This window comes from Colobus angolensis, unplaced genomic scaffold (assembly GCF_000951035.1).
Source record: "Colobus angolensis palliatus isolate OR3802 unplaced genomic scaffold, Cang.pa_1.0 Scaffold275, whole genome shotgun sequence".
Classification (NCBI taxonomy): Eukaryota; Metazoa; Chordata; class Mammalia; order Primates; family Cercopithecidae; genus Colobus; species Colobus angolensis.
In genome coordinates this window covers 3,683,730-3,703,724 of record NW_012115988.1, presented here as the reverse complement: position 1 = coordinate 3,703,724, position 19,995 = coordinate 3,683,730, and the positions used below count along the sequence as shown (strand labels likewise).

General features: G+C 36.0%; 2 protein-coding genes across 4 annotated transcripts in view; one reads left to right on the top strand and one right to left on the bottom strand.

Moving 5' to 3' along the window:
- Positions 1-11,388, top strand: part of CBLL1 (Cbl proto-oncogene-like 1, E3 ubiquitin protein ligase) — an 18,398-nt gene extending 7,010 nt beyond the window's left edge. The window contains exons 3-6 of one of the 3 annotated variants that reach the window (XM_011948199.1): positions 3,169-3,266; positions 3,651-3,734; positions 5,132-5,205; positions 7,867-11,388. In XM_011948199.1, coding sequence (XP_011803589.1) covers positions 3,169-3,266; positions 3,651-3,734; positions 5,132-5,205; positions 7,867-8,902 — 1,292 coding nt within the window. In that variant the 3' untranslated portion in view covers positions 8,903-11,388. Of the gene's footprint in view, positions 1-3,165; positions 3,267-3,650; positions 3,735-5,131; positions 5,206-7,866 lie in introns of all 3 variants that reach the window. The other 2 variants (XM_011948200.1, XM_011948198.1) reach the window with 2 other exon arrangements.
- Positions 11,389-15,169: 3,781 nt separating this feature from the next.
- SLC26A3 (solute carrier family 26 (anion exchanger), member 3) overlaps positions 15,170-19,995 on the bottom strand; it is a 38,151-nt gene continuing 33,325 nt past the window's right edge. Inside the window, exons 19-21 of the mRNA XM_011948197.1 lie at positions 17,798-17,940; positions 17,309-17,374; positions 15,170-15,576 (exon numbers count right to left, since the gene is read on the bottom strand). Of these exons, the coding sequence (XP_011803587.1) occupies positions 15,553-15,576; positions 17,309-17,374; positions 17,798-17,940 (233 nt within the window). The 3' untranslated portion in view covers positions 15,170-15,552. The remainder of the gene's footprint in view (positions 15,577-17,308; positions 17,375-17,797; positions 17,941-19,995) is intronic.

The following is a 19,995-nucleotide window of genomic DNA, read 5'->3' as shown; positions in this document are numbered from 1 at the left end:
CCGGGCGAGGTGGCGGGCACCTGTAGTCCCAGCTACTTCGGAGGCTGAGGCAGGAGAATGGCGTGAACCCGGGAGGCGGAGCTTGCAGTGAGCTGAAATCCGGCCACTGCACTCCAGCCTGGGCAACAGAGTGAGACTCCCTCTCAACAACAACAACAACAAAAAAAATTAATAGGATTTTTGTTATATGTCATGTATGTATGTGTGTGTATATACATATCTATCTATCTATCTATCTATCTATCTATCTATATATATATATTTTTTTTTTGAGATTGGTCTTACTCTCATGCCTGGACTGGAGTGCAGTGGTGGGATCATGGCTCGATATTCCAGGCTCAAGTGATCTTTCCACCTGGGTCTCCTGAGTAGCTGGGACTACAGGTGCGCCCCACCTGCTTGGCTAATTTTTTATATTTAATTTATGTAGTAACGCGGTCTTGCTATGTTGCCCAGGCTGGTTTTGAACTCCTGGGCTCAACAGTCCTCTCACCTTAGCCTCCCAAGGTGCTGGGATTACAGGCATGAGCCACTGTGCCTGGCCTATATTGTATATATTCTTCACTTGTCTTTTAATTTTGTATACAAAATATTTATTGCAGAGAATCTTGAAGATTCTATGTAGTCAGGTATCCAGTCTTTGCTTTTATGACTTCTGGGTTTTGTGACATTTTTTGAAAGGCCTTCCCCTATTTTACCAGTATAAAAGAGTTTTTCCATCTTACCCTTGATTACAGGTTAGCAAACTATGTCTGTGGGCCAAATGTAACCCTGTTTTTATAAACAATTTTATTGGAACACAGCTATGCTCATTCATTTAACTGTTATCTATGGGGGCTTTCACACTATAATGGTAGGGTTGAGTTAATTGTGATTGAGACCATATGGTTCACAAAGCCTAAATATTTACTATTTAGCCTTTCACAGAAAAAGTTCACTGATACTGCTTGAGAACATTTATGGATATGTATTTGGTTATTAAGGGGAAAAAAGGTGGCGTCTGGCTTTTTTTTTTCCCAAAACATTGTCCCAACTCTTTTCCTTGCTGAATAGGAATTTTATTGTTATCATACGTATGTTAAAGCAGCAGTCCCCAATCTTCTTGGCACAAGGACTGGTTTCGTGGAAGATAGTTTTTCCACAGATGGAAAGTGATGGCAGGGTGCGGGGAGTGATTTTGGGATGCAACTGTTGCGTTAGTTAGATTCTTTTAAGGAGCACCAACCTAGATCCCTCTCTTGCACAATTCACAATAGAGTTTGTGTTCCTATGAGAATCTAATGCAGCTGCTGATCTGACGGGAGGCGGAGGCAGAGGTCAAGTGGCAATGCTTCCTAGCCCTCCACTCACCTCCTGCTGTGTGGCCACGTTCCTAACAAGCCAAGGGTACTTGGTCCAAGGTCTGGGAGTTGGGGACCCCTGTATTAAAAATATTTTTTTGTATTTCTAGACTTTCTATTCTATTCCAGCAATTTGTCTGTATTTATTTTGTAGAATCAAGCTGCTTTAGTTAAAACATACATTATGGTTTCTTTTATTGTAGGGTTTCTCTCCCATCTAAACAAGTATATTTGAAGTCAGATTGTTATAAATCGTGTTAGTAATAACCTAGGGCTGCTGTTGCACTACCTCTAAATTAGGGTCAGTCCTGCTTTGGCTTTTTTAAAAAAACTAATTTTTTAAAACAACATGGTAGTGTACAAATGCATTCTTTAATAGTTCAAACAATAGTTTCTGAACAATAGTTCAGAAAAGCCAACATCCTTTTCCCCCTTTCCCTCTCGGAATTTGGAGTAAAAGAAATTTTTTTTTTGATTGTTGTTTTCCTAGGCATCAATCAAAATGTGGAGTTCGGGATGCCAGTGTGGTATCTCTACAAATATATATAGTTTAATGATGGGAGTACAGGTGGAACTACTCTGAAAAATGATAATGTGTTCCTAATTTCCTTGGCTGTTATCTCAATAATTTTCTGGGTTTGAAAAATTGAGTTTCCTTATTTTGAATTTTAGATCACACCAGCTTTTCTAAGGTGTGAATGGGTGATATAGGAGCCTAGGAACTCTCAGGTGTAGCTTATCAGAGCACCCTGACTTTGGATTATACATTCGTATTGGCAGTAATTAAATAGCAGTACACTGAAGTGTCTATCAGCTTCAAAAAATTCTTGCATCACTATTTGTGTGTTAATGTGAGTGTGTCTCTGTGTGTGTGTGTCTATGTGTATAGGTGCTGTAATTTAGTCATGTGGGTAAAGTTAAAACTTGTGTGCTTGGCTACTCTGTTTACCAGTTCTAGGGCCAAAAGAGTCGTGAGAAGCCTGGCTCCTTGGAGGGATATATTTGTCTGCTCAGCTTTGCTTTAGGTAATTGGATTCTACCTGGAATTCCCATCAGCCTATTGATTGGTTTTCTGTTCTTTTGTAGGAGATGAGAAGATTGCCATCAACTTTTTAATTAGGCCAGAGAAATTGAGCCCATTTGATCTTCATATATCTTAAGTTTATTGATATTGATAAATACATTGTAGGAAAGGATACATAAGATATGATATGGCTGCTGTTTGGGTAATTAATCAGGGAGTGGTTTTAATTGACAGGATGAAATATGAATACGTTAAAGTGTCTAAATTACTCATTTTAGGGCTAAAGAAGAAGATAACTTGTTTGCTAATAAAATGCATAGAATGCTTTATGTTTTCATTATACTCTTGGCAATAAAATCAGTCTCATGGCATACCATTTTTGTAGCTAGACTAGAATAAATGGTGATCAGTATCTTAAAAATTTGTGCAACAAGCACGATAATCAGTAGTCAGTAACATTTTACATTAGAATTAGTTTCATGAATTGATAAGAGCATTTGAATGGAGTCAAGAGATCTGAGGTCTGTTCCTGGCTTTGCCACTTTTCTTCTATATGTTGAGTTGTTATGAGTCTCCATATAGTAATATTCTCAATAATGAAGTGAAAGAGTTGGACTAGATCACCAAGATCACTTCTAACTGATGTTTTAAACTAATCTTGATTGTTTTATTCTTAGAAAAGCTTTGAAAGGCATCAGATGGGCTTTTTAGTGAAAAGATCTATTTTGCCATGTATATGTACTTCCAAAATGAAATTTGAGATTTGGAAAGTTAATGGGCAATACTTTTTTTTTTTCTCAGAAGGATTTGATTATAATGAAGAAGAACGGTATGACTGTAAAGGTGGTGAGCTGTTTGGAAATCAGCGAAGGTTTCCTGGACACCTTTTTTGGGACTTTCAGGTATAATTAAAAATGAAAAATTGTATTAGAACAATAAAATATTTTAAGTATTAAATAGTTAAAATGTTTTATTAGAGTAATGCACAATACGTAAAGAATGTTATGAACTTGTTATAACTGATTTTCAGTACATACAAATCATTTGTTAATACTCTATTTTCAAGAATAATTTGAAGTACTTTTCAGTAAAATCAATAACTATTAACACTAAGAAGAAAAACTAATGGTATCACAGCTAATGGTGGGGCATACATGGAGATTATACCAAGAAGCTTTTATTTCTAATTGTTTTAACAACTTTTATGAAACACTGACTAATTCATTGTGTAGATAGAATCTTTAGAATTGTGTGAGAAGGTAATTTTAATTATATCATTTCAACAGATAAACATCTTAGGTGAAAAGGATGATACACCAGTTCATTTCTGTGACAAGTGTGGATTGCCTATTAAAATCTACGGGCGAATGGTAAGTATAATTAAATACTGTTTTTGTCAGTAAGCATTTGCATAGAGGTGGGGTTCTGAAATTTAACTAGATAGGTTTATCATTGTTTCATGACTAAGTTTGCGACATTTTAAATAAGTATGAAATGACTAAGGGAAGTATTGGAATACTATGAATTTAATATGATTATCTTGACAAATTGTTGAATTCTTGTAAAATATTAAATACAACTGAAAAAATTATTTCTGAAAACTAATTTCTTTGGAGTGTTTGATACCAGTTAGCTTACAGTTATTCTAGTTTATTAAGGAAAAATTATTTTCTTATGCATTAACACTGCATTAATAATATTTATAATTTCTTTTTTTCCTGAGGCTTAGAGAGGCTTAATAATAATTATTATTTCTGAAAATTGAATTCTAATCATTAAAAAAATTTTACAATCCTAACTCTAATTTTATAGTAATTTTCACATTTCTTCCCTCCAAAAAAGATAGTTTTGCATTTGCGTTTAGAAAAAAAATTGAATTCAGTAACATACCTGTGATGGTAGATGGCGTGGATTATGCACTGTTGCTTTGCTGTACATCATAGTAAAGAAATAGTAACAGGCTGTGAATTTAAAAATGTGGTTCTAACATCATTTTACTGTTTCCTTCTGATTGATTTTTAGATTTTTATTAGTTGATTAACTTAAAATGACCAGAGGAAGAAGCTGCTTATATTAAACATAGGACGTACTTGTTATTTTTACTGCATTCATATAGTCTCAGGAGAAACAAGATTTAAAAAAAAACACATAATTAAAGTGTTCTTCAGGAGGTTTTGACCTGCAGAGGTCTGGGTGTGGTGGCTCATATGTATAATCCCACAGCTTCAGGAGGCTGAGGTGTGAGGATTGCCAGAGGCCAGGAATTTGGTACCAGCCTGGACAACTTAGCGAGACCCCGTCACTACAATAAAATAAAATAATTAGCCTGGTGTGGTGGCACACACCTATGTTCCTAGCTATTCTGAAGGCTGATGTGGGAACATCAGCCAGGAGTTCGAGGTTACAGTGAGCTGTGATCACACCACTGGACTCCATCCTGGGCAACAGAGCAAGATCTGTTTCTTTAAAAGAAAAAGGAAAAAACATCTGGGTACCATGGGTGAAATTTATAGGGTTTACACCTCCAGAAAGTGTAAGCAAATACGTATGTGTATATTTATTGGGAAAGGGGCCATAGTTTTTGTGATGTTCTGAAAAGGCTTTGTGATTGAAAAAGATTATTATAATTAGTACTTAATAAATATTCGTTTTAACAGGTATTCTCAAGTGTCTTCTAAGCCTTCTTATGTATAGGTCACTATATATATATTTTTTAGAAATATCTTAAGTTCTAATATGCTTAACTGTAATATGTCTTTGTTTACAGATTCCATGCAAGCATGTGTTTTGCTATGACTGTGCTATTTTACATGAAAAAAAGGGAGATAAGATGTGTCCAGGGTAAGATAAGATTATCATTACCTTTTTTAAATAATAAAGTTTTAGTGCAATGATTTGTAAGTTGGATTAAAGGTTAGGGAGTGATATAAATCAGGCAGGAGATCAAAATACAGACGTGGCTAATCTTTTTCTGTGAGCCCAGCTTGCCTAGCGTTTCTCTTTAATATAGGGCAAGGTAAACACTGTCAGTCAACTCACATTGGTCGGAATGAAATCTATTTGCCATTATAGAAGTATTACTATACACCAAAAACAGTTACTCTTTTGATGGGACATTAAAGAAGTATTAAGATATAGTGAGAGCAAAGACTCCAGAATTAGAATTCCTGGGTTCGAATCCTTGTTCTGCTATTTATTAACTGTTTTACTGTCATAGACTATTCTTTATTGATAAAATGAGGCTGATAATAGTACCTACTTCCTTGTGGTATTTTTAGGATTCAATGAGGTTTTATATATAAAACATATATACACACATACACATATATAGTAGCTGGCATATAGTAAGCACTATATATATATATAAGCTCTTGCTACTTTCAAATCTGATTATTATATCTGGAGTATATCTTAGAACACCATCATTATATAGTCTCAAACAAGTTATAAAAAGTTAGATCCATTTTGGGATAGTCTTGAAGAAAACAGAATAAGAATTGTTATATCAGTTCAGAACTCTTGATAAGGAAGGCTTAAGAAAGAATGAGAGATACTTGCTTGGAATAACCATAGGCTTCTTAGATCACTTATAACCTGTGCTTAAAGCTACACCAAGATTTGTGGTATTGATTGACAACAAAGCTGTGGACACTTGTCAGCAATGATTCCCTTTTATGGTATAGGAAAATTTGACGTCACCAGGAGAGAGAGGGGTGATTTATTGACAGCTCAGTGACAACTAATTCTCTTGGCATGTTTTTATTAGCATTTTAAAGTAACAGATTTTAAAATTTGTTCTATTGAGTTTAAAGCATTTCGTTTATAGAATTATAATTCAGAAGAGTTAAAACACTAGAAATATATATCACTTGTTTTTTGGGTGTTTTCTCAGGCCTAAGTTTTCAACATGGTATACCTCCATTTTAAGTTACATAGTAAATTTGATTGCTTCATTGGGATAAAGGATTTCAGATGTGATAAAACATTATTTAGAGGACTTTTAAAGGTTTCCTCTTGTTTAAGTATTAAAAGGAAATTAAAAGGTACTTATTGTTTAAAGAAATTAGTTCTCAAGGTACTAAATGTAACTAATGTACTGAATATACTAATGTACTAACCTTACTAATGGACTAAATGTAACAAAGTGCTAAATGTCACACCTCACTTATGTGGTCCTTAGTAGCAATTTTAGGACAGAAGCCTATCTATATTAACAGACCCAGATCAGGAAGTGAAGAAATGACAATCAGAGTTAAACAGTATGTATTACTGTTTTTAAGCACCACCCAAGAGAAAGTGCCTCTCGTCTTGTTAAGGTCGAGATAGTTCAGAGTTTACAGTGAACTAGAAGCAAAAAACAAGTGTGCCAGGTGGCCACTAAAGGGAATAATAACATCAATAAGGAGTGCCAGTCTTATAGTAAGGATGGAAAGATAGACAACTCAAAATCAAGAATAGAGCCATTTAGTTTAGTACCAAATGACCTGACACACATATTCAGTGATAATTGCTTATATATATATACACACACATATATTTTTATATAGTGCTTAATTGGGGATTAAATACTGTCACTTTCATTGTTTCTTTTGATATTAAATATATTCTTTTAAGTAATATGAAATGGATGTAAGAACATTGTGAAGTAGGTAGATACTTTAACTTCATTGTACAAATGAAGAAACAAACTCAAAAATGGTTCAGTGACTTCAAATTACTGAGCCAATACCAGATCCAAGATCTTCAGATTCTTATTTCAGTCCTCTTTCCCCACTGTGTCAAGAAAGCTGTAATGGCAAATATGGATTAAATATGGTAAATGAAAAATAGTTACAATTTTGACCCTGAGTTTTTAAGAAAATGGTAAGTTAAATTTAGTGCTCACAAATTAGAAAGTTAGGGAAGTGTAAATTTGCCTGGCAATTCAGAAAAAACCCTTCCTTAAAGGACTTTTAATAGTCCAGGCTTGGATTGAAATAGTTTATGTTTAATGTTAAGAACCCTAATGATGAGGCTGATGTTACTTCTTGTTGTAGTCCTTGCAGTGTCTTCTACTTACTGTTTTCTACTTACTGTTTTCCACTGTTTGCTCAACAAACAGTTATCACTCAATAATACCATACAAGTTTGAATTCCATGATTGTAAGTAATCAACCCTTTGGTTTTTTTCTTGCTGGTTTTTTTGGCAAATGGATGCAAAACGTAGAATTGTTTGAGAAAATTAGATAAATTCTAGGCCTTGGGAAGAATGAGGTCTCTTCTTGAAACATATTGTTTGATATTAGGAGTTCTGAAGATGACAGAAATGCCTATGCTTAATGGCTAATAGACAACAAAGTAGGGAAGATTAAAGGTTCACGTAGAATAACTGTAACTTCTAGTTGTGGACTTTTGCTATGTTTTATGTAACAGTCAAATTTTTAAAAGAGGCATATTTTTGAAAATTACATAATTTTTTATATTCTCTTTTAGTAAATCACATTTTTTCCCCTTCTGATTTAGCTGTAGTGATCCTGTGCAGCGAATTGAGCAGTGTACACGAGGTTCTCTCTTCATGTGTAGCATTGTTCAAGGGTGCAAGAGAACGTATTTGTCTCAGAGAGACTTACAGGCTCATATCAACCATCGCCATATGAGAGCTGGAAAACCTGTTACCCGTGCTTCACTTGAAAATGTTCATCCTCCTATTGCCCCACCACCAACTGAAATCCCTGAGCGTTTTATAATGCCACCAGACAAGCACCATATGAGCCATATTCCGCCAAAGCAGCACATCATGATGCCACCACCTCCTTTGCAACATGTGCCGCATGAGCACTATAATCAGCCACATGAAGATATTCGTGCTCCTCCAGCAGAATTGTCCATGGCTCCACCTCCACCTCGATCGGTCAGTCAGGAAACCTTTCGTATTTCAACAAGAAAACACAGCAATTTAATAACCGTCCCTATTCAGGATGACTCAAATTCAGGTGCTAGAGAACCACCACCTCCTGCCCCAGCACCTGCTCACCATCATCCTGAATATCAGGGTCAACCGGTGGTATCGCACCCTCATCATATTATGCCTCCACAGCAACATTATGCACCACCCCCACCTCCTCCACCACCAATAAGCCATCCAATGCCACATCCTCCCCAGGCTGCAGGTACTCCTCATTTGGTATATAGCCAAGCTCCACCTCCACCAATGACCTCTGCTCCACCACCAATAACCCCTCCCCCTGGACATATTATTGCCCAGATGCCACCTTATATGAATCATCCTCCTCCAGGACCTCCCCCACCTCAACATGGTGGTCCACCTGTAACTGCACCCCCTCCTCACCATTATAATCCTAACTCATTACCCCAGTTCACTGAAGATCAAGGAACTCTGAGCCCTCCATTTACACAACCAGGGGGAATGAGTCCTGGTATATGGCCTGCACCAAGAGGGCCACCACCACCTCCACGATTGCAGGGTCCGCCTTCTCAAACCCCACTTCCTGGACCACATCATCCAGATCAGACGAGATATAGACCGTATTACCAATGATAATAGTATTTTGAACTGAAGATAATGAGGAGGAAAAAAACTATGTATAGTCAATCTTTTAATTAAGCTTTGACTGTTTTGGGAAGGAAGAGTACCTCTTACCGAGGTAGTATAAAACACATAGGGTCTTGTTTCTTAAAATGGTTTTAAATCTTGACCTTAAGATTGATTTCAAGTACCATACTGTAGTACAGATAAGTGGCTCAGTTGAGCACAGCTATATTTTAACATCTTTATTCCCCTAGTTTAGTAAATTGACCCAGAGGTGACCATTTGTAAAAAATTTGAAAAAATTTTTCATTGTTTTACTTCAAAAGTATTGTTTTGTTAAACCCAACATTTAGTTTTTCTTGTGATACATTTTGTTAACCTGTGTAAAAGGATTAAATTTCAATAAGGATGTAAAAATGCTATTTTTATGTGAATTTAAGTGCAGCCACATACTGTTTTTTAAACCATATGTTTTACCACTAATTTCCCGAAGTTATAATAAAATCCTAAAAGCAAAAATCTAGAATTTGCTGTAAGGCAGACTGTTAAATGATAGAGAGTTATTTCACATTTTAGGCACTGAAATGTTGAGGTTTCGAGGTATAGTAAGTATACAATGCACTTCACTTGGATGCCTTTTCATTTTTAGGCAGCCTCAGGAGCACCAAAATACATTGGAATTCTAGTACTAAGATATATTTGTTTGTAATGTTAAAAGGCATTACTAATTATTTGGAAAGAGATGGCCAAAGTAATCAACTCTACAGGCTTCAAGCTGGTGGGGGGATGCTGTTACTCATTAATGCTTTTTTACTGAATGGTCGGAATCACATATGCACCACACATACTGACCTTAAGTGACATTATTTTATAGAACTGTTTAAACGGTGTTATTTAGATGAAATGTGTTCTGTTTTGTTCATTGTCTTAAACTGAATAGGGCTGAATAGGCTTTACGTAATTCTTCATTTCATGGTAGCGTTTGATGCTGTGTTTAAGTGGGTTCTTGTTTATAGGATTTTCAACTGCAGTTTGAATGCCATGGAGGAATTTGAATAATGTATTAATGAAGGACATATTCTTGTAATCACAAATTTGCATTTGCTCAGGTTTCATTGCTGTGTGATAGAATTTTTCCTCTAACTTGAAATTTAAAAAGTTTTATTTCCTATTCCTTTTGTCGGTAAAGCAGTCTGAATTTGGAACATTTTAGCATGGAGTCAACAGTGAAGACTACCAGATAATTTTGTATTGGAGAAGAGGAAAGTAACAGCTAAATTGTGGATTTCAGTGCTTTACATGGTGCCTTTAGAGTCAGCTTTTACATCATAGGGGCTTGTTATAGTTCAGCTAAGATGACCACTTAACAGTTTATACAGAACTCATGTGTATAAATCAACGTTCTTGGGATATTATTTATATCCTTTGAATAAATCCCTGTGAAGTTTTTCCTCCCCACTAAAATGGTGCATAATAAAACATGAAATGTGTAGTATGCAGATATCATTTATTAGATAGTTTGTAGTATATACATTTAGAACATACTTCTTTTGACAAAGCGTGAACTGATTGCTAATTTACGATTTTATTCTGTCAGGTACAGGTGAAACAAATTCTCATCTTGAATGATCATATGCAAAATCATTTCTGAACCCTAGAAGCAGAAGTTAGAAATAACAAAATGGCCATTTCAACCTTGACTGGCCAAAAATAACTAATAAACTTTTTTGTTTTAAGTCAGGCAAATGATTTTCTACACTTCACAGTTTGAAAGTCCAGTGTTAATGCAATATTTCTAGTGAGAAATGCTTGTTATTAAAAGCATGGGAGTGAAATGGTGTGAAATGTTGGTGGTGAGTGCTTCTATCATATTACTGTAGGTACTTGGACTGGTGCAAACTTGATTCCTTTTCATGCCCCTGTTTAGGAGCTATTAAAATGTTACTGTTAAAAATCCAAACCATTTCTTTGTTCCATGTAATAAGAAAATAGCCAAAATCACTTTAGAGCTTCTCAACTATTTATGAAGAGCTGTCCTGCTTTTATTGAAAGTCACTAGAGTTGAATGTGGTAAGCAACCACTTAGCCTATGTATTGGATGAGAATATCAGTATCATGATAAAATTTTGAATTAAGAGAACTCTTGTAGAGTTTTAAAAAAATGATTTATTTTCAATTAGGTTTAAGAAATCTATGTTATGCAGGGAGGCATATCAGATGAATGTTGTAGTAGACAAAAGTTTTAAATCGTGTTAGACTTGAATTCATCAATTGTTTGAATGAGGGTGGGTGGGCAGAAGGATAACAAAATTACTGTTAGTGCTTCTTTCCTTACGGAAAAAGATGTGAATGCCAGCCTTATTTCAGGGAAGCCTTTGAAGCTATGATGGACATAAATCTAAAGTAAATGTATGTATGTTTCATTATATTGCTCTTAAGACTACTGAGGTGGCAGTTTAATTCTTAAAAACAATAAAATGGAAGCATAAATACTATTTTGCCTAGATGAATTTTTATGTATTGGCACATTTGGAAGAATGCAGAATTTTCCATGTTTATGTTGATAACTTTCTACAGTATAATTAAGTTCACTTCTAAAAGATTAAAACCATCAAGTTGAATGTTACATTTCTTCAGTGGCATGTTTATTCAGCATATACAGTATTTGGGGAAATATCTGTTGCAAAGACTATAAGAAACTATATTCATTTTGCCCTGTAAAAACTACTTGCTCAAAATTATCGTGTAAATACTAATTAGATACCACTGAAATGTAAATGGAAGAGATATTTGAACATATCTTTTAAACTCAATAAGAGGCTGTATGAAGTATACAGAACTGCCGAAGGCTTTGTTCTGACTAATATATTGGAAGAGTATCTTTTGTAATCTCTTTTGGAAAACTCTACAGTTCCATCTTCCATAAAGTTTTTGAAAATGAGTACATTATGAGTACATGAAAAAAGTGCATGAGTACTCAGATATTTCTTCATTAGATTACCCATCAAATTAGTATGTTGATGTTAAACGTGTAAACACACTATATTCCAATTGAAGTGGACTTACTCTTCATACTAATATAAACATACTATATTCTGATTGAAGTGGACTTACTCTTCATACTAATATAAACATATTCTGATTGAAGTGGACTTTTCTTCACTGGTTTGTAATTTGCTAAATTATGGCCTAGAAACCAATCAGTTTACTTAATATGGTATATGTGCAATCAAAGCAATATCAGATATACCAGGCTTAACGAGAAGTGGAGATAAACCAGGGAAAATACTTGGCAGTGATGCTAATAAAATGTAATTTGGATTTTTAAATGTCTTGTTTTGATTCATGTCCCTTCAGTTTTCCATCACTGAGGGAAGAAGTTTTAAGGCAGAATTCTTAACGCTTTAGTGCTTAATTTTCCCACATCCCCATCTTTAAAATTTTTGAATTTTTTGGCACTGTAGAAGCACAGGATTGAAACAATAGTAAGTCATGGGTTTGCCTCTCACAATTGGGTAGGACCTCTTTAAAAAAAATCTATCCACTTAATGTTAAAACTTTTTTTTTTTTTTTGGTAAAAGGATTATTCTGGCTGTGTGATAAGACCAAGGAGGCTAAGATGGAAGCAGAGGGACCAGTCAGAAGGGTGTTTTAATAATTTACACAAGAGATGATGGTGGTAACATTACAGGTATCAAGAATTGGGAAGTGGGTGACTTGTGGAAGGATATATGTAAAGAAAGGAAGATATGTAAAGATTGATTTATAAAGTTAAACACCACTTATGTATGTTAGATGTGGGTGTATGATAATGAACAAAATAGATGGTCTCTGCCCTTTAGGAGCTTACATTCTAACTTACCTAGGAATTATTATTGATAGTCCTTACATTTTCTTCAAAAATTTTCCTTATATTCAAAGTATTGTGGCCAGGAAATAAATCTTAATGTTTAAAATACATTACTGAAATACATGCAAAACCATGAGAGAGAAATGTATTTAATTCTGAACATTAGTATTTCCTACCTGCTTTTCTGGATATAATTGTACAGTGCTAAATTAGTGACTTTGGAACAAATCTGTGGAATGCACCTATAATTATTCCTGAGTTTAGTCCTTATCTTGTAATCAGTTTTTAGTTAGGTCTTAATTTCTTTTGGGAGGTGATGTTTTCTAATAATTAAAAGCCTGAGTTGTATAGAGTTAGACTGTCCAGACAGATTTCTGGCTTTACCACCTGTGACTAATTTAGACTAGTTACTTGCTTTTGAGTCTTCATTTACTTTGCTTTTTTAAAAAGTAGGGAAAATCATAATACATTATTGGGGCTATTTTGAGAGTTAAATGACTATATTTTAAAAGGAGAGTCAATAGGATTTCCTGGTGGATTTTTTGGCTTGATCAGCTTAAGAGAAATGGAGTTGTCATTAACTGAGGTAGAAAAGATGCTGATAGAGAGACTAGGGGAAGATGAACAGGTCAGTCGTGACATGTTGAAATCCAGATGAAGATACTAGAAACGTGAATTAAATATCCCTCTTTTATATTCTTGTTCATGCAGTGTAGGGTCAGCCATTTAAAATATTTCATTTACATTTCTAAGTGGTAAGTTCCTGTGTTTAGATAAAAAAAGTATCAAATGGTTAAATGACTTAACACAATAATTTTAAAGATAAACTGCTCAACATGTATTATTTTCACCCTTTCTGAATTTCTGTAATGTATTTGTCTCTTCACAAGTTGTTCGGTCTCCCAGTTGCATCCTTTCCCCTCCAATCTTGCTCTGGTTTATTTAAGTTTATTTTTATGTTCCAACATGGTCTCTTGACCTCTTCCTAAATTAGGGATCAGATTTTGGTACTAGTTAATTTCCAATATGTGCTCTGAGGCAGCCAAGTAGAAGCTCAGCCCCATGTATTCCCATTACTAGAAGTATACCCAACCTTAGTGGCCTACAAGAAAAAAACATTTAACGATAAGTAAACCTCTAAGGTGTTTAGGTTGAATGTACTGTGTTGTGGGCACAAGAATTGGAGTGCTTGTGCTTGTTTCTTGAGTTGTTTGGTTTGGTTTGGTTTGGTTGGCAAGAAGAATGCAGAGGGCACCTTTGCTTGGGAAAATGGAGACCTCAGCGACAATCCTATATATAAGGCATTTGCCTCAACTTCGAACCAAATGATTGAGTAAATGGGCTCCTGTTTTCAATTTCGACTCCCTGCCCTCTTTAGAGAAGTTCTTAACCCAAGATTTGTGGAGCATTTTATACGTAAAGTGTGTGTGTGTGTGTGTGTGTGTGTGTTTTCCCCCAAAGTCCATAGGGTGTATGAGACGCTATAAGGTGTCAACTCAAAAAGTTAAACACTTAATAAAGCGTGCTATGGCTGGGCACAATGGCTCACACCTGTAATCCCAACACTTTGGGAGTCCGAAGCAGGAGGATTGCTTGAGACCAGGAGTTTGAGACAGCCTGGGCATCATAGATCCTGTCTGTACAAAAAATGGGAAAATAAGAGAGTGCTGATATTCTACTTTTAAGATTGGCTATGTAAATAACCTGTATCTTGCCTTTGTGTATGTAGTTTTAAGTCCAATAGATAAGCCCTCTCAACGACACTAACAGAGTGGAAAGGGACTTTGACAACAATGTTCAGAGGTGAGATCTAAAACAATTGGGACAGCTTTTCCCATTGACGAAGTGGTTTGATGTTTAATAAAGGGCGTTGAATATTTTTCTGTTGGTGCTGATATTTCTAACTATTACGTAAATACAAATTTTCACCAAGAGCCATGCCAGTGGAAAAGGAGAAGCAGGTGTGCTGAATCTCCTCCTCCAGATAAATTGAGCTCTAGAGCTGTTATTCTGCCCTGTGAGTTACAAATAATAACCAGCAGTGAAAAAGAAGAATCATACTACTTCTCTGCCATCTGTTTTCCTTGTTCCCACTGAGACCAGGAAGAATTGGCTACCCATCTTTTCTTTTCACCTTCCTTTTAGTTTTTTTAGAAAGCTAAAAAAGCTTTCTCATTTTTTAGCTTGTATAGTTTTCATACTAAATCTATGTAGTTACAGATATTACATTAGAGGATTGTGTTTAAAATCTGGATAGGAGGTTGGATGCTTCAAAAAACTGGTAATCATAAAATCTGAGCAAAGAAGCCTGATTACAGGGGTTCTGTTAGAAGATTCTCATGTAGCAGGTTTCCAGCCAGCCCACTATATAACGGGACCCACAGCAAGCACGTTTCAGAAAGCTAACAAATTTAACAAGACACATCCACTGTACAACTGATTTTTTTAATGGATATAGTATGACCTGTATAAATTATAACATTCAAAACAGTGGCATCAATACACTGCTAAACATATGCATGAAGGTAGTGACTAGGATGGAAACCTGTCAGTGTTACAAAAATACATATGAACAAAATAATTTTTGTCCTTTGATAAATCTACAAGATATAAAATTAAGAATATTTACATAATTTCATACTAGATATGTGAAGAATATGCCATACTAGAACAATCTTGTTCCAAAGTTTGAAACATATTATGTCAAAAATACTCTTCATACTATGTATGAACTTATCAATAACTTTCTGGGTATAAAGTTGTTTTTTATGTCATGGTCAGATGAAGATCCCTCTGAATTATATGTTGATTAGAATTTTGTTTCACCTGGTACCTGGAAGAAGACAGAAAGTTACTGTTTTAAAACACTTGTCAAGTTCTGTTACAATGATCACATCTTAGGAGCTAGAATTTACCAGAGTTATCAGGTTTTTTTGTCTTGAATTTTAATGATCAAGTGTCTTCCATCACTACTTGTTTAACATAGATTCATGTGATACCACATTGTAATTCAAAGGCGTAATTTAACTTAAAGTAATGGTACAGTGTGTTGTAGCAATATCTTTCTTCACATTTGTTCCAAATATCTCTGTGTGTTGGCCTGGTACATTCAGCTTTTGCCCCAGTCACCACTGGTGGCCTATCCACAGCTGATGATTTACCTTCCTAGAGGCCGGACAAAGAGCTGGTGTTAAATGTTTCTTTTTTTAATACGGGGAAGCCAAGGTCCACCAATGTGCTGACTACATTTGTTAGACAATGGGTTCTAGTGTTTGGGTCAGACATGAAGTTTAAATACTGTTCCTACCCTTTATCCTCCAATACTTGGTGACAATTCTGAATGCAGTTACTGAGGAGAGGATTTCTGGTGCGAGGCTCTTCTTATAAGGTACTCAGGCAAGGTGCCAGTTTTATTGGGTTTCTCTGAAATCTAGTCCTGGGAGACAGAATCATGGTGCTTATCTACCTTCACCTCTTACTCAGGTCTATCCAGTTTTCTGGAATGGCCTTTTCATCTGACCTTTGCTACTTGATACCACTCTTAATAATGTTCCAGATTTATCTTATGCTATACATTTCTTTTTCATTTCGACTAGAAATTCCTTTTTTGAGACCTTTCAACTAAGAGAAATACCACCAGCTGCCTGCCATGCTTGAAGACAATCATTAAATTCTTTCTCTGGTCCCTCAATCCGTTAGTTTTTCACCAGAGGATAGAGATGGCGTACTATAGTGAACAGAAGACAGGTCTTGTCATCAGAAAGATCTTAGTGCAATCCTGTTGGGGTCACTTGGTGTGTGACCTCAAGCAAATTAAGCTCTCTGAGCCTGTTTCCTGTTTTTTTTTTTTTTTTTTTCATTTGGAAAATGAAGATATCTCCTTTGTATATTGTTATAAGGATTGAGATACTGAATGTAATACACCTGCCATCTACCTGGCCTACAGCAGGAACCCATTTTAATTTGTGATTCTACTTTTCCCAAACTAGAAACATTGCTTTAAAGGACTGAATGTTCTAGAAATGAACATCTGCAATGAAGTGGGACTCTCCAGTTAAATGCTGAATTGGCAACTCACTCTAGTAAGGAAGGATAGAAACTTGTTTCATTGCTTGACTGGACACTGTGCTAGGGACTTCTCAAGCATCTGACTATTGGGAGGTGTGTATTAGCTTATCATTTTCATCGCTTATTCACCTGTAAATGGAAATAGCAATACCTTCCCTGCTACGTGGATTATTACAGGGCCAGAATAAGAGCATTGTTGTAAGTGGTTTGAAAAATAAAAGAAGATATGCTCAATATTGCATTAACGGAGATCTGTTATCACTATTTTTTCATCCTTTTTTTGTACGGGTCTGAGTTTTTTTTTCCCAAAAACTCCCTGTGAGATTGGTTAGCATTGCTTCAATTCTCTAGGGATGAGGCACAGACGCTCAAGCAAGTGCTGGACTTTCTGCCACATGCAGGAAGTGGCCTCACTACTTTGAAGGTGTTTTTTTTTTTTTTTTTTTTTTTTTTTGCTGTGATGTCTAGGTGAAGATAAACCTGTTGAAGAATCTTACCTGATATTCCCGATTACGTAATCCTCCATTTGTATTTATGGTAAAATCAATTTTTCCATCTTTTTTCTGAGAAAAAGAGAATGGAAATAGGGATTAGGGGCTGATTTTTTTTTTTTTTTTTTTTTTGAGGCAGAGTCTCGCTCTGTCGCCCGGACTGGAGTGCAGTGGCCGGATCTCAGCTCACTGCAAGCTCCGCCTTCCAGGTTTACGCCATTCTCCTCCCTCAGCCTCCCAAGTAGCTGGGACTACAGGCGCCCGCCACCTCGCCCAGCTAGTTTTTGTATTTTTAGTAGAGACGGGGTTTCACCGTGTTAGCCAGGATGGTCTCGATCTCCTGACCTCGTGATCCACCCGTCTCGGCCTCCCAAAGTGCTGGGATTACAGGCTTGAGCCACCGCGCCCGGCCGATTTTTTTTAATGTTGAAAAATAAAGAGAAATTTAAGGAGTGGCTGCTTATGCAATTGTGAAAGTCATCAAAGAGCTGGTACCTGACTGGGTTTAAACTCGGAAGTACTGTAATCTTTCTTCATCGAAATATGCAAAACAGCATCATGGATTGTTAAGAAAAGTATCGAGGTTTTCACTTCACCATCAAAAAATGCATACCGGTTAAGCTTCTCAATGAAGTCATCTGAAGAGAAAAAAACAGTAACTTTTAGGAAAAAAACAATTGTTTGACCACCCGTTTTTCCTTGAGGCTAGTAATTTCACCTTCCATTTGCAAATGTGCGTTTCATTGACATTTGGTTGTTTGTAGGTTGCAGTGGTATAATACCGGTCTATCTTTAGTACAATGTCTTTTGGAACTAGCAAATACCTTTGTAATAAAAAAAAATTTAATGCCCTAATGTAAAAAGGAGGAAGGCAAAGGAGCAAATGAAAAACTAGTTCCTAGAAGAAAACTCATTTAGGCAGGAGCCTAGTGAATTGATCTCCCTGCTTAATGATTGGAGTATCAAGTGTGGGTTCTTATTAAAGTTTAGGATTCTGCCAAAATGGAACATACGTTTATGGACCAGTGATATGCTGTGGTTCTTTATTGTAGCCCATTTTCGCAAAGCTACTGGGTTTTATGAGAAAACATCTTCCTTACCACTTACCTCTCTAATCATCTTTGAGAAATCTCATTTTTGTAGGCACTAAACAGCATTCATTTACATAGATTACTCAACCAACTATTACCTTATGTCTGCCATGTGCAAAACTCTGGCTGAGTAATAAGAAAGATCAAAAGATAAATTAGACCTGAATCTTGCCCTCAAGGAAGATAGAACATTTATTTATATATTCCTGTAGTACTGACAGAAAACGTGTTGTATAATAACGAGGGCAAGGAGCAATCTAGTTTTTTCCCTTGTCTTCTTAGTTTTAGAATAATTCCCAGCACATAGTATGTCTTCATATTTTTTGTTGAATATATAAGAGAGAGATAGATCAAGTACTATGAAAATTCTGAGAAAGTTACGTCTTGGTGGGTATCTGGGAAAACTTGAGCAGGTACCATCTAAAAGTGCCTAAGATTTGGAGAAAAGTGGAGGAAGAGAAGGTACACAATCATGGAGATGGATTCTTCTGTTCACAGACAAGCTTTCAGTGATAGAGGGAGAGGGAGCATGGAGGGCATTGTGGCCACCAGGATCTGGGATGGAGAGGGTGGCGTGCAATGAGAAGGAAGGTGATAATCTTTGATAAAGACTGAAAAGAATGCCAGGCAGCAGAGACAGCAGGAACAGATACTTTCCAAGATATCTGGGATGATGGAAAAGGGTAAAATTGTTAATAAATTAAAGGTTCCTGGGATCAAGGGGATATTTTTAATTATAAGGAAGCCTTGACAATGATTGAACTAATTTTCAGTCCCACCAACAGTGTATAAGCACAGTGTGGTGATTCCTCAGAGGGCTAAAGATAAAAATACCATTTGACCCAGCAATTCCATTACTGGGTATATACCCAAAGGAATATAAATCATTCTGTTATAAAGATGCATGCATGCGTATGTTGATTGCTGCACTATTCACAATAGCAAAGACATGGACTCAACGTAAATGCCCATCAGTAATAGAGTGGATAAAGAAAATGTGGTACATATACACCATGGAATACTATATAATCATAAAAAAACCAAGATAATATCCTTTGCAGGTACATGGAGTTGGAGGCCATTATCCTTTAGCAAACTAATGCAAACAGAAAACCAAATACTGCATATTCTCACTTATAAGTGGGAGCTAAATGATGAGGACACATGGACACATGGAGGGGAACAATAAACACTGGGGCCTATCAGAGGGTGAAGGGTGGGAGGAGGGAGAGGATCAGGAAAAATAACTTATAGGTACTAGGCTTAATATCTGGATGATGAAATAATCTGCACAACAAACCCCCATGACACGAGTTTACCTATGTAACAAACCTACATGTGTACCCTTGAACTTAAAAGTTTTTTTAAAAAAGTCTTGAAACTGGAATACGTCTGTATATTTTAGGGACAGGATCCAGTAGAAAGGGAGAGATTAAGGATGCCAATTTTATACCTTTTGAAGGACCTGTGTACCACTTGTCTCTTCTCCCTAAAAAGCTCCCCCTAAGTACTGTCAAGGTTGACTGCCTCACTTCATTCTAGTCTCTACTAAAAATGTCATTTGCTGGACATCCCTGATCAGCAGTCCCTCCCTCCCTCCCT